Here is an 11,860-nt window from a genome sequence, read left to right as displayed (position 1 = left end):
TAATCCTACATTTTAGTTGATAACGATTTATATTTTCAAATTTATAACGATTTAGTCTTAAATTTTAAAAAATAATAATTTAGTTCTTATACTTTACAATTTATAACGATTTAGTCTATATCGTGAAAATTATTAATATGATTTAGTGAAACCTCTTGCATGCATAGGTTGATAAACTAGTTGGAAATTAAATTTATTTATAAACTATAAAAACTAAATCGCTACGTAATAAAATTAATATTGAATTTTGATGAAAAATTTCACAATAGGGACTAAATTATTACAAAAGTATAGAGACTATAATATTATAAATTTGGAAATACTTGGCTAGATCGTTGTCAATTAAAATTCACCGACTAAATTGTTACTTTAAAAATTTAGGGACTAAAACTGTATTTTAAACCATCTTTCTTTCTCAAACAATTAATGAGAAATTGTTTGCAAAACTTTATGTTTTTTCATTTTTGTTAATATGGGTTTTGTGAAGTGGTTGCCTAATTTGAAGGGAATATTGTGGAAAGTTTTCTTATTGATATAAATATGAAAGGAATCATATAAAAATCAAATCCAAAGAGATGGCTGATTTTGCTGGTTTGCCTAAATTTTTGTTTGGGTTAAAAACAGATGTATCAAATCCAACGAAGTCTATGAGAATAAAGTCTATTTAAAAGCATCTTAGCTAGGATTTCATTAAGGGAGCGCTCGGTGGGTAATAAAAGCAGAGAATTGAGTTAAGTTGGTAATTATTATCTGAAGAGTTAAATTGTTTAGGTTTGTTATGCAGAGTTGAATTAAGTTGGTAATTATTGTCTGTGTTTGGTCTGCAGACTTGAGGTATCTCTGATGCAGTTTTTGTAATTGAGATTGATTTTTTTTTTTTGCTTTGCTGTTAGGGCCCTACACGGAAGAAAAAGAAGTATAGTTCGATCATAAGGTATATCAATACGATTGAAGTAGAAATAAAATATAGTAGATCATACCTTTGATTATGTTCGGAGTGAATGAAGGTTGAGACAGTCCACAACTACGGGGCGGAAAAATAAGTTTAGAGCCTAATAGAAACATAAAAATGTTAGCAACAAATCTTACTTTGATTATAAGAAAAGAAGGAAGCATACCTTATAGGGATGAAATAAGTTGAAATTAGACGTGGAAGAAGGAAACGAAATATATTGCAACAGCCAAATAACACATGGGAATGTAAAACGGTTTAAGGAAAAGTTGAAGTAAAAAGGTTAGAGTAGGGACGTACCAACACAGTTTACTGGAAGAGGCTGTGGAGAAATCTAAAAAAATATGAAACGGGATTCAGGTATAAGTAGAGAATACAATAAGGATGGTTAGTGAGAAAAGTTAGGTACACTTAAGTGCACTTAACCTCAATAAATTCAAATAGTAAGTACAGTACAACCATAATAAAGAGAGTCAACTCATAAATTAATTAAGTAATGGTTAGGTCAATATTAATTCGGTAGTTGAGCTGAAAATGGACATAAATACAACCTAATATCTCACATATGAATGGACATAATAATAATACAGATTAGAATGTCTCAAGATTTGATATAGCTATTTCATTAGAACAAATCTAACTCCAAGCAAAGAAAATAAACAGTTTCAACATTTGTAAAATTGAAGCTAAATTTAAATCTACGAAAATTGAATTTAGTTGAATATTGAAAACAATTTCAATGGAACAAAGAAAAAAAAATTCATTCATCAGATGTAGAACACAAAACATATTGATTATATATGGAGGAAGAAATTACAAAACAGTCCACAAAACATAAGGAAAAACAAAGATACATTCCTTTTTTAATCTAAATATTGAAATGAAATAAAATCAAATAAAAAATCGTACTCAAATATGAGACTGTAGATTTTTTTGAACAAATCATCATCGACCTTCGGGGGAAAAAAAGATTAAAAAAAACATACATGTTGTTGAGAACTTGGAACAGATTGACCCCCACCAAGCTCCAATAACATGGTCAGTATCCCCTACCAAGAATTCACTTTGACCAATTTTGATAGAAAAGCATAAGAAAAAGGGGAAGGGAAGGACACATGATTTATTATTGTAGCAGCAAGAGGAGATCTGGAAGAAAAAAGTATGGAAGACAGTCAGGAAACAGAACAAATATCAACAGAGGAAGGAAGAAGTAAATACAATATAAATGGATAAAAAAATATAACTCATTCGAGCTAGTGGAAACAAAAGTGGAAACGTGTGTAAGAGACCAAGAACAATTTATAAGAGTGAACCCTAGTTAGTCATAAACATGCAAGCCAAAAAGATATCCAAAATGGAAAGGAAGCTAAAACAGAACAGTCTGGAATCAGACGAAGTATAGAGCCAACAACAATAAGAAAATCAAACATGCAAGGACGAATAAAACATGAGAAAATCAAGGCAACAACGTACAAATCTTCAGCGAGAAACCAAATATTCGAAATTTTTTTAGATCTAAACAGAAAAAAAAACTAGATCTACTATAAAATCATTCATATATACTAAAAAAAAAATAGTTAGATCTATAAAAAAAAAATAGTTAGATCTATAAAAAAAAAATAGATCTACTAGAAAATTATTCGTATATCTACCCGATCTAAAAAAAATAGGCATACAAAGAAACCAAAGAAGAGAAACGTATTATTGAGTAAGAAAATTCAAATATGGAATGAAGTCCGAGAGGAATACAACCCATTCGAGTCGAAGGGAGAACGAAGAGACAAGATGAAGAAGACAAACCGAACGATGAAAGAAGAGAGAAGATGAGAAGAGAGAGAGAAATGAGTAATGAAAACGCGTGACAGAAAGAGAGAGAGAGAAAGAGAGAGTTTAATTAAAACGTCTGAAAATGGAGTGTGAAACGAGGAGAGAAAATGGTAAGTAAAGTGGGTTTAAAATCCACCATTTTCTTTTAAGCAGCCATCAAATAAGTCCACCCAATCTAACTCCATGGAAGCTATCAAACAACCCCTAAGGATATATTCCATTGTTATATAAAAATTATAAATGTCTAACTCTCCATTGTTCTTCCAAATTTCATTAATAGATTTCTTTAGGGAAAAAAATCCATATGTTTCAATTCGAGTATGTTTGATAACCAATTTGTTCATCGTTTTCTACTTTTTTAAGAGTATACCATCAACTAGTTTTTCTATATAATCTATAGTATATGTGAAAGCTATGGAGATCACCTTTAAAAAAATTATCATAATTATATGAAGAATTGAAAACATTAGCGCAAATAAAATATTGGTTAAATTATATACAATACCTATAAACTTTGTAGTTTTGATTTAATTAGTTATGTGTTAATTATATTGTAAGACTATAAACATAATCATTTTAGGAATATTATTTTCAAACATAACATTGTTTTTTTAGAGTTCTCTCGACTTTGAGATTAATTTTACTAGATCATAGGAGTTGAGATGGATTTTACTAGTTTGATCATAGATTTGGTCCAACCACAAACTTGCTACTTCATGAATTTTCATGTATGTTTGTTTGGATTAATTTTGTAAGTACTAAAACCTGTTTAAAAATAATCCTTGAGGTAACAAATAAAATCATTTTTCAAATAATTTATATTTAAAAGGTAATCACAGATATTAAAAAAAAACATTTAACAGGCAATCTAAGAATGACTCTATATATTTAAGTTATTCTCAAAGCTAGAAATGGCTACTTTCATTTTCTAATGATCATATGTGACGTTGGATAACCTAATCTATGCCCTATAGTAATCTCTTGTTTTTCTTTTTCTTTTAGGTTCAACGAATGCAAAGTGACTCCCCCATTTCATCAGTCATAATTTAGTTTGCTTTTATGAAAGACCATAGTATTATGGATAATATTCTTCTTTATCGAGACCAGGTGGGATATTATCATAGGAATGCCGGTAAGGCTTATACTCTGTTCATTGGGATTTCCTTTTCGGCACCCTTCTTGCTATTGGTACCCCTTGTAAATTTGTCAGTTGGATTCAGGCATGCATTATATCTCCCATGTATTTTGTTTCTATTAATGGGTCACTTAAAGGATATTTTTCTAGTTTGAGAAGTCTTCGACAAGGGGACCCTCTTTCGCTTTATCTCTTTGTGATTGTCATGGAAGTGTTGTCTCGTTTATTGAACTCTCATCCCCCTTCTTTTCAATTCCATCATCGATGTTATCAAATTCAGCTCACTCATTTAAGTTTTCTTTATGATTTGATGATCTTTAATGTTGGGGACTGCAATTCTTTGGCTTTTGTGCAATCTGTTTGAAAAGGTTTTAGGGGATATCTGGTCTTGCTACCAATGATGGTAAAAGTTCTATGTTTTACGATGGCATGTTTATTGGTGAGGCTGTGAGGTTTTTAGAGTTCAAGGGATTCCCGTTGGCTTCTTTCCCCATTTGTTATCTTGGATTACCTCTTATTTTTTAAGGCTTTCAATTGCAGATTGTTTTCTTCTGTTGGAGAGAGTTACTACTTGTGTTAGGAGCAGGTCTCTTTGTGATAACTTTCTAGTTGTCTTGGATTCAGAGTTCATGGGATTCAAAGTTCATATTTAGATTGTTCGCTTCTGTTGGAGAGAGTTACTACATGTGTTAGGAGTTGGTCTGCTAGGGCTCTATCTTATGTTGGTCGATTATAATTTATTTGATTTGTTTTGCAAAGCATTCAAGTCTATTAGGCCAGTATGTCTGTTTTTCCTGCTAAAGTTATTCAGGATTTTGATTGGTTGCTTTACGCCTTCCTTTTGAAAGGGAAAGTAGATAGAGTTGAGGGTGTAAAGGTTGCTTAGGCAGATGTTTTCATTTCGTCTTGCTATGGTGGTTTGGGTATTGGCTACATTCCTTCTTGGAATGATGATGCCATCGTGAAGGTATTGTGGCTTATCCTGGTTCAATTTGGATTCCTATAGGTTGCTTAGGTGGAGGCATATAGTTTGTGGGGTTGGAGTTTTTGGGCGGTTAGGGCATTTTCGTCTTCATCTTGGTGTTAAAGGACTATTCTTCAAGTTTGAGATAGTTTGAGGTTATTGGTATGATTTTCTATTGGAAATGGGTGTCGTTGTCGATTTGGTATGACCCATGGTTAGTGGGAGCACCATTCTTCAACAGTTTAGTATTGAGGTTGTCTTGGATGTTGATAGTTCTCTTCATGTTAAGGTGGGTGATTTCCTATGTTCTGACGAGACTTGGAATTGGCCTTCTATCTTTAGGGATTAGGTTGGCCTTTCCATGCAAGTGCATTTGATTAATGTGGAGGTTGGGTGAGAGAATTATATTATCTGGCTTCCATGTCGGTCTAGAGTATTTTTTATTGCTAATGCTTGAGAGTCATTATCTCCTAAGCATCCTATCGTGTCATGGGCTAACCTCCTTTAGTTTGAGAGAAATATTCCTAGGCATATTTTCATTTCTTGGCTTGCTATTCGAAATGGCTTGCAGACTCGTGTTGGTGTTAGGCGGTAGTGTTTTGATATCCCTAGTGATTGTGTTTTGTGTACTATTAGAGTGGAGTCTAGGGATCATTTATTTTTTTAATGTTCTTTTAATAAAGCTATCTGGGAGGACACGTTTCTTTTAAAAAAGCAAAGAAACAATCAAACCGATTGACTTAGGTGTGTTATCCACTCAACTTTTGTAATCTTATTAATTTTGGAAAGAAATGTAGTATTAGAAGCCCATATCAAAATACCTTTTGACATGAATAGGTAAATGAGCCCAAGAGCCCATTTTGAACCAAAAATGACCTGAGAAAACATATTTTAGCCTGGAATTTTCCACATTACACAAGTCACTCTCTTTCAATATCCGTGTTTCATCTCTTTTGTCCATTCTCAGTAATGGAGAAGGAGATGGCACAATCCATATGTAAAAACAGCTCCTTCCTCTAATCTAACCCCTTCCAGATGAAACTACTCGACTAAACCATATTATGCGACAGAGATAGAAGGTCTTAAAGGATTTCTTGTGATTATTTCTAGTATAGAATGAGTCAATCATCCACTTTGGTATCCATCCCTCGGTAAAAAAGTTTGTCATATTTTAATTATATGGCCTCCATTAAGTTGCAAAGATTCAGAGCAAAATACACTTCTAATCCCAAAGTTTAAATTCGTCACTTGACATTTCTCCACTCAAATATAGTCACTAGCCATCGTTGTCACCACAATTGGAATACTGATGATGTGGATTAAGAGTTAAGAAACTTCAATAACCTTGATTCCTCGTGTTCAATTTTTGGTGAACTCGAGAAGAGACTTGAAGATAGAGGTGCATTAAATGCACTCAACATCATATATGATTAACTTAAGCGCATCTCAAGCTTCATTTAAAGCAATTGTTTGAACTACTTTAATGGAGCTTCATTCATTTTTGAGAAGTTACAAATACCAAGAAGCTAGCAATTTTCAAAATTGGACTTGAGACTCTCGATGTAATTTTCAATTTTCTAGTCATTTCAACGTTATCTAGGTTCCTTTTGTTAGTGGGTCATTAAGACATTAAAGTGTGGAAAGTTGCACTCTTGAAGACACTTTAGTGGCCAATTTAGGTTATAGTTTGAAGGCTACAAACAGCCAACTTTGCTGTATCACAAAGGTCATCTAGTTTTTGAATGAAAGTGAGACTCAACTTCTAGCATAATTCAAGTAGCCTTGATCAAACTATCTTGTGGAGTGGTTCGAATCTTGAATATTAATTACCATAGAAAATTTTTGGTTGATACAATCAGAATTCGGGATTTTAGTGTATAATATATATAAAGGTTCAAATTCTATGATGGGTTCTTATATTACTAGCATGGGAGGTTCAAATTCTATGTTGAAGTCGAGTTCGCAGATCTGTAAAATGAAGGAGAACGAACACCTTTGTTCCAGTTCAAGGTAGATCTAGATCCTCCATCATTCCGAACAAATCTAGAACAAACAAGAACTACTGTTCTAGTTCAAGACAAATGAACATAGGAGGCACCTTCCTTCGTTGAAAATTAGCATCGATGTCTTTCAAAGAAGGCATGCGACAAGGTTTGTTGAAGTTGGGAAGAAAGGGAGAAGGAGAGAAAGGTCTGATCACTCAAAAATATAATTAAATCAATACATTTTGACAAATTAACAGTTCAATCAACACCAAATCGTCTAAATGTCAGTTAACTAATGGTCAAAGGAGCCAATGACCATTTAAACCAATTTTTCAAACTGTTGGGACCAAAAGTTATTGGAACTTCAGAGATTAAATAGACTAATTCCAAGTAGTTTTTGCCCTAATAAAAACTTTTGTTAAAATAGATGCTTTTGTATTAACACACAAGAAAAAAAAATATACATGAATCTATTCACAAAATTGAGTGAGTGAAAAGCCTTCAATCTTAAATATCCAAATCTAGCTGGGGAAAAAGAACACACAACCACAACCTAACTAACTAACATTGTAAGAAGAACCAAACCTACAAAAAAAATAACCTCATCTAACCACAACATTGCTCATAAGTCATAACTTGCCACCAATCAGAAACTCCGCCCTCTATTCAAGTGTAAAGACTAATCATACGGATGACAAAATTTGGATCATTGAGTGCTTAGAAAAGCAGTGTGTATAAATTACAAAGTTGCATATTTATCCATGTATTGCATATTTATCCATGTAGATTGTAGTCCATACTTAAGTATAGCTTGGAATACACAGGTAAGAAGAATTATGTAGTAGTTACTAATAAATTTATACAACCTGCACTTACCTCAGCCAGACTTCCACGGTGTGAACAGTTTCTCTTTAACACATAAAAAACAGAGCAGGAATGTATCTAGTTCTTCTTAAAAACTTAAACCATAGACAAGAGAGAGAGATCCAATCATCTAAAACATTACACAAATCCTTAGAAACCATCATCACAGAAATGAAACTAGCTTAAAGCCTAACAAAGAAAACTCATTTCTAGTGAAGATCATTGTTGCTCAATTCACCGCGTGTATTGATGATCAAACAAAAGTATGTATTGGCCTTACGTGCAAATAGAAATAATTGATACAAAAACGAGAAGCTGGTATCTTGCTACAAAAACAAGCACAGAATTAAACCACATGGCCAGTGCTTGTGAAAGTAGATTAACAACAGCCCATCAAAGAAAATCTTCATTACAACCATAAAAAGAAGAAATTATTAGTTTGAAGCAAAGCAATAAGCATTATCGGATCTCTATGATATTGATAACCCGCATTTGGCCAATAGTTTCATCATTCACATAAATTTAACACTCAATTAAGAGACAAAACTCAACACCATGGTGTTCAAAAGTTACTAAATTGACTTGATGCCTAAGGTAGTATATCAAATTGGGCTCAAAATCCTATTGACCAACAAACTTTACAAGAACAACTCGAGTATACCTGGAACAGGAAGCCAATACCCAATAAACTCAACTCATCTTCATACTTGATTCTTTAAAGCTCATCCTCCATCCTCAAATACTCTCCAATATCAGACTGGTGAAGAACCACAATCCCATTCGGGTCCAACTTCCTACAGTCCTGCGTGGACTTCGCCGCAACCCCAAATCCCAGAGGCACATCCGACATAGAATACACAACCACCCCATCACCGGGAGAAATATTTTCAGTAATCCGCCCTAATCCGCCTTTCAAAACATGATTTCCATACAGAAAAGACATCTCAGAGGTTGGTTTAAGCCAAACCTTGTGCTTGGCATTCGGGGACAATAACCCTAGCGAGTGAACAGTGAGATGAAAACTGCCGCCATGAGTGAACTTTCCGATGCAGGTGCCGAGAGCGACGAGGTTGGAGCGGGCTACGTTGGTGGCTCGCTTGACGAGGGAGTCACTGACGTAATAGACCTTGTTCTTGTGGAGGCGGAAGCAGTAGCGGCCTGGATTTGGTTCGGGACCTTCGTGAGAGGGATTCTCGACGATGTTCTTGAGGTTGTTTCCGGTAAATTTGTGAAGCTTTTCGAACACGACGGTGGTCTCCTGCTCGTCTAAGGGCCTCATCGTCGTCGATCGGAGCTGGAGGAATGAGCCGTGGCGCCGTGGATTAAGGTTTCTAGGGTTTATGACTTTATATTCAGATGGCTTCCACTTGGAACTTCTAAAGTTTGGACTATTTAGTATTTATCATATTTTATCGAAGTATTGGTATTTATGAATTTTTTTTCTCAAACAAGAAAAAAAAATATTGTCATTTTAAAAACTATTTAGGAAAATATTGTTGTTTTCAAACAATTGTAAAAATATTGTTGATTTTTTTTTTTTAATAACTCGAGGTTGAACCCTCAACCTTGTTGATGTCATCCCCCAAAATGAAATTTTGTATTGGGAGAGAATAAGAAAGAGGAAGAGTAAGAGAGAGAGCGAGATAGCGAGATTTTGATAGAGAGCGAGAGTACACTTCAATTTTTGGGTCATCCGTACAAATTTTCCTCTTTTTTTTCTGTTTTAATTATTACACATTCCACCTTCTTCTTTCTTTTTTCCTTTTTTTTTTTTTAATTTTCTATTTTATAAAAACAATTTCTAAAAATATTTTATTATTTTATTTAAACTCTAAAAAGAATAAATTAAAAAAAATATCTCATAAAAAATGTAAATTAAATATCTCATTTATATAAAAAGAATTACAAAAATCAATGTGTCCCACAAGGCGAACGTTGTCGATTTCGAGCTGGTTGTCATCGTCGACTTCGAACTTGAGGTTGCTCGGGTTCTTCTTGATGTTGCTCTGGTACCTCTGCAGGCGCTTCATAATATAAATATTTATTATGCTCTCCACGACCCCGACCATGTCCATGCACGTCTAGAAGCTGGTGGAGGAACAATAGGTATATCGTACATATAATGAATTTCCTCTATATAGCTTTGGTTGTCACTACATATAGCAAGAACCTGGTTCGGATCATTCGCAACCTCACGGAGTCTACTGTTGTTCGATCTCTGTGAATTATAAAACAATTAGACAATATTTAAAATAAATTTAAATTAAAAATAATTAGATAATATTCATTCATTTACCAGATGACCCACAGCTGCTCCCGGACGAGTGACGTAACGCCTTGTGATATTATTATACCAATGGATATATTCTGGAGTGACATCTGTGTCAAACTGTTCAAGAGAAACCCCAACTGCAATAAACCTTGCACGATAGTGCCATCGCACTACCAAATGTGCAACTTTTTCGAACCAATCTCCACTCCTTAGGTCAATATCATGCAGTATGGGTTCAGTATTACAAGGCGATGAGACATCCTGCTGAAAACCGAATTGTCTCATCACCCTGTCAGGAAGATGTCACTCACTAATGTGAAAACATATGAGAGGACTCATCGTCCGTCTTATGTTTTGACCATTCGTACAAAAATTAGGCAAAGTATGCATAATAATTTTGTATGGCTCCCAAATAACCTGAAACACAAAATATTATATTAGAAAATATTAAAGACAAATGCAATAAAAAAGTGTATAAAATAATCAATTAGGTTCAGTGTAATGTACTTGTTCAGGTTGAAGTAGATCAAACATGTATCTATACTGGCTGACTATATGTGTGGCTGTCCTAGTTACACAAAATTTGTCTCTGCACCTAAATTTTTAAATTGATAATTTAGAATTTAAATTAACTAGATCAGTGATATAAAAATTAAATTGAATTCAAATAACATATCGAGAACCGTATGCTCGTCCAACTAATTGAGCGTCATTAACATGTTGTAGTTGTGGAGCCATTGTTGGAAATCGCACCCAAGCCCATAGTTGCAAAAGTATGAGAGGCCCAACTATCTCTCAAACCTCAGGTTGCAAAATATTTGGGCCTACATACGGTTCCAACAACACCCAAGCCCATAGTTGCAAAATTTGTCTATACAACCATGTCAAGCATACTCCACTCCACGAATGCTGCCCCGCATAATGGAGGTTAGCTAACAGTGGCAGGACATCAAGTGAACAAAATGACTTAATTTATCTAAAAACAAACTTCTACCCGTCATTTGTAGTATATATACTTGCGCATATCTTATGACGGTTTCCTCGTCTGCATCATCTATGAGCTAACGAAATTTTGTTCCTAACCATATTAAACTTAACCTCGATCCTTTAATCTTGTTGACAAGTGGGGTCGCACCGAGGTACAGTTGACAAACTTCTGACCAGTCATCATACATCACTCTAGTGACTGGCTCACCGTCAACAGGTAACCCCAACAACACTTCTATGTCTTGTAGAGTGATAGTGCATTCTCCAACAGACATATGAAATGTATGCATCTCGGGCCTTCATCTCTCGACCAAGGCTGTGATCAAATGCCAGTCCAACTGAATAAATCCTAATCTAAAAATCCCATAGAATCTAGATGTGCGCAGTAACGGTAGTATTCAAGGGTGAAGCGGGATAGTGCGCTGGAGAGCTGCCTCTCGACGCCTGCAAGATATTTTTCCAATTGTACGATCTTGCCATACAACAGATGATCGATGAATGGACTGGTCATACAAAACATCGGGATCAACAGGTCCTGGGTTTAAAGCCATGATATGAAAAAAAATATATATTTATTTCTCAATTAAAAAAATATTTGTTTCTCAATTAGAAGAATAATGTACAACTTAATTAAAAGAATAATGTACAACTTAATTAGAAGAATAATGTACAACTTAATTAAAAGAATAATGTACAACTTAATTAAAAAAATAATGTACAACTTTATAATAAAAAAAAATTGAATATACAATAAAAGATAAGCGGGTGAAGGAAATCTTGCTAATTTTGTGATGAGGATCTCGCTCTAGAAGGAAATCTCGCTAATTTTGTGATGAGAATCTCGCTCTAGAAGGGAATCTTGCTAGAAATGTGG

General features: G+C 34.2%; 1 protein-coding gene and 1 long non-coding RNA gene across 3 annotated transcripts; both read right to left on the bottom strand.

Moving 5' to 3' along the window:
• Positions 1 to 273: 273 nt before the first annotated feature.
• Positions 274 to 2,858, bottom strand: LOC150038319 (uncharacterized). Of its 2 annotated transcripts, XR_016525325.1 has the most exons (5): positions 2,705 to 2,858; positions 1,939 to 2,098; positions 1,253 to 1,286; positions 981 to 1,052; positions 274 to 897 (listed from the first exon to the last, which is right to left on the bottom strand). It is a non-coding gene; the product is annotated as an uncharacterized LOC150038319 (long non-coding RNA). The 2 variants fall into 2 exon arrangements; XR_016525324.1 differs by having other exon boundaries at positions 1,939 to 2,858.
• A 5,303-nt stretch (positions 2,859 to 8,161) lies between these two features.
• LOC120070677 (RNA binding protein) lies at positions 8,162 to 9,122 on the bottom strand. The gene has a single exon (XM_039022521.2). The coding sequence runs from the start codon at positions 9,004 to 9,006 to the stop codon at positions 8,443 to 8,445; it is 564 nt and encodes a 187-aa protein (XP_038878449.1). The 5' UTR covers positions 9,007 to 9,122; the 3' UTR covers positions 8,162 to 8,442.
• Positions 9,123 to 11,860: the final 2,738 nt, after the last annotated feature.

Source organism: Benincasa hispida, chromosome 1 (genome assembly GCF_027475165.1).
Source record: "Benincasa hispida cultivar pf3 chromosome 1, pf3_genome.v1.1, whole genome shotgun sequence".
In the NCBI taxonomy this organism is placed as follows: Eukaryota; Viridiplantae; Streptophyta; class Magnoliopsida; order Cucurbitales; family Cucurbitaceae; genus Benincasa; species Benincasa hispida.
The sequence above is the reverse complement of the archived record's forward strand: the minus strand, read 5'-3'. Positions and strand labels throughout refer to the sequence as shown.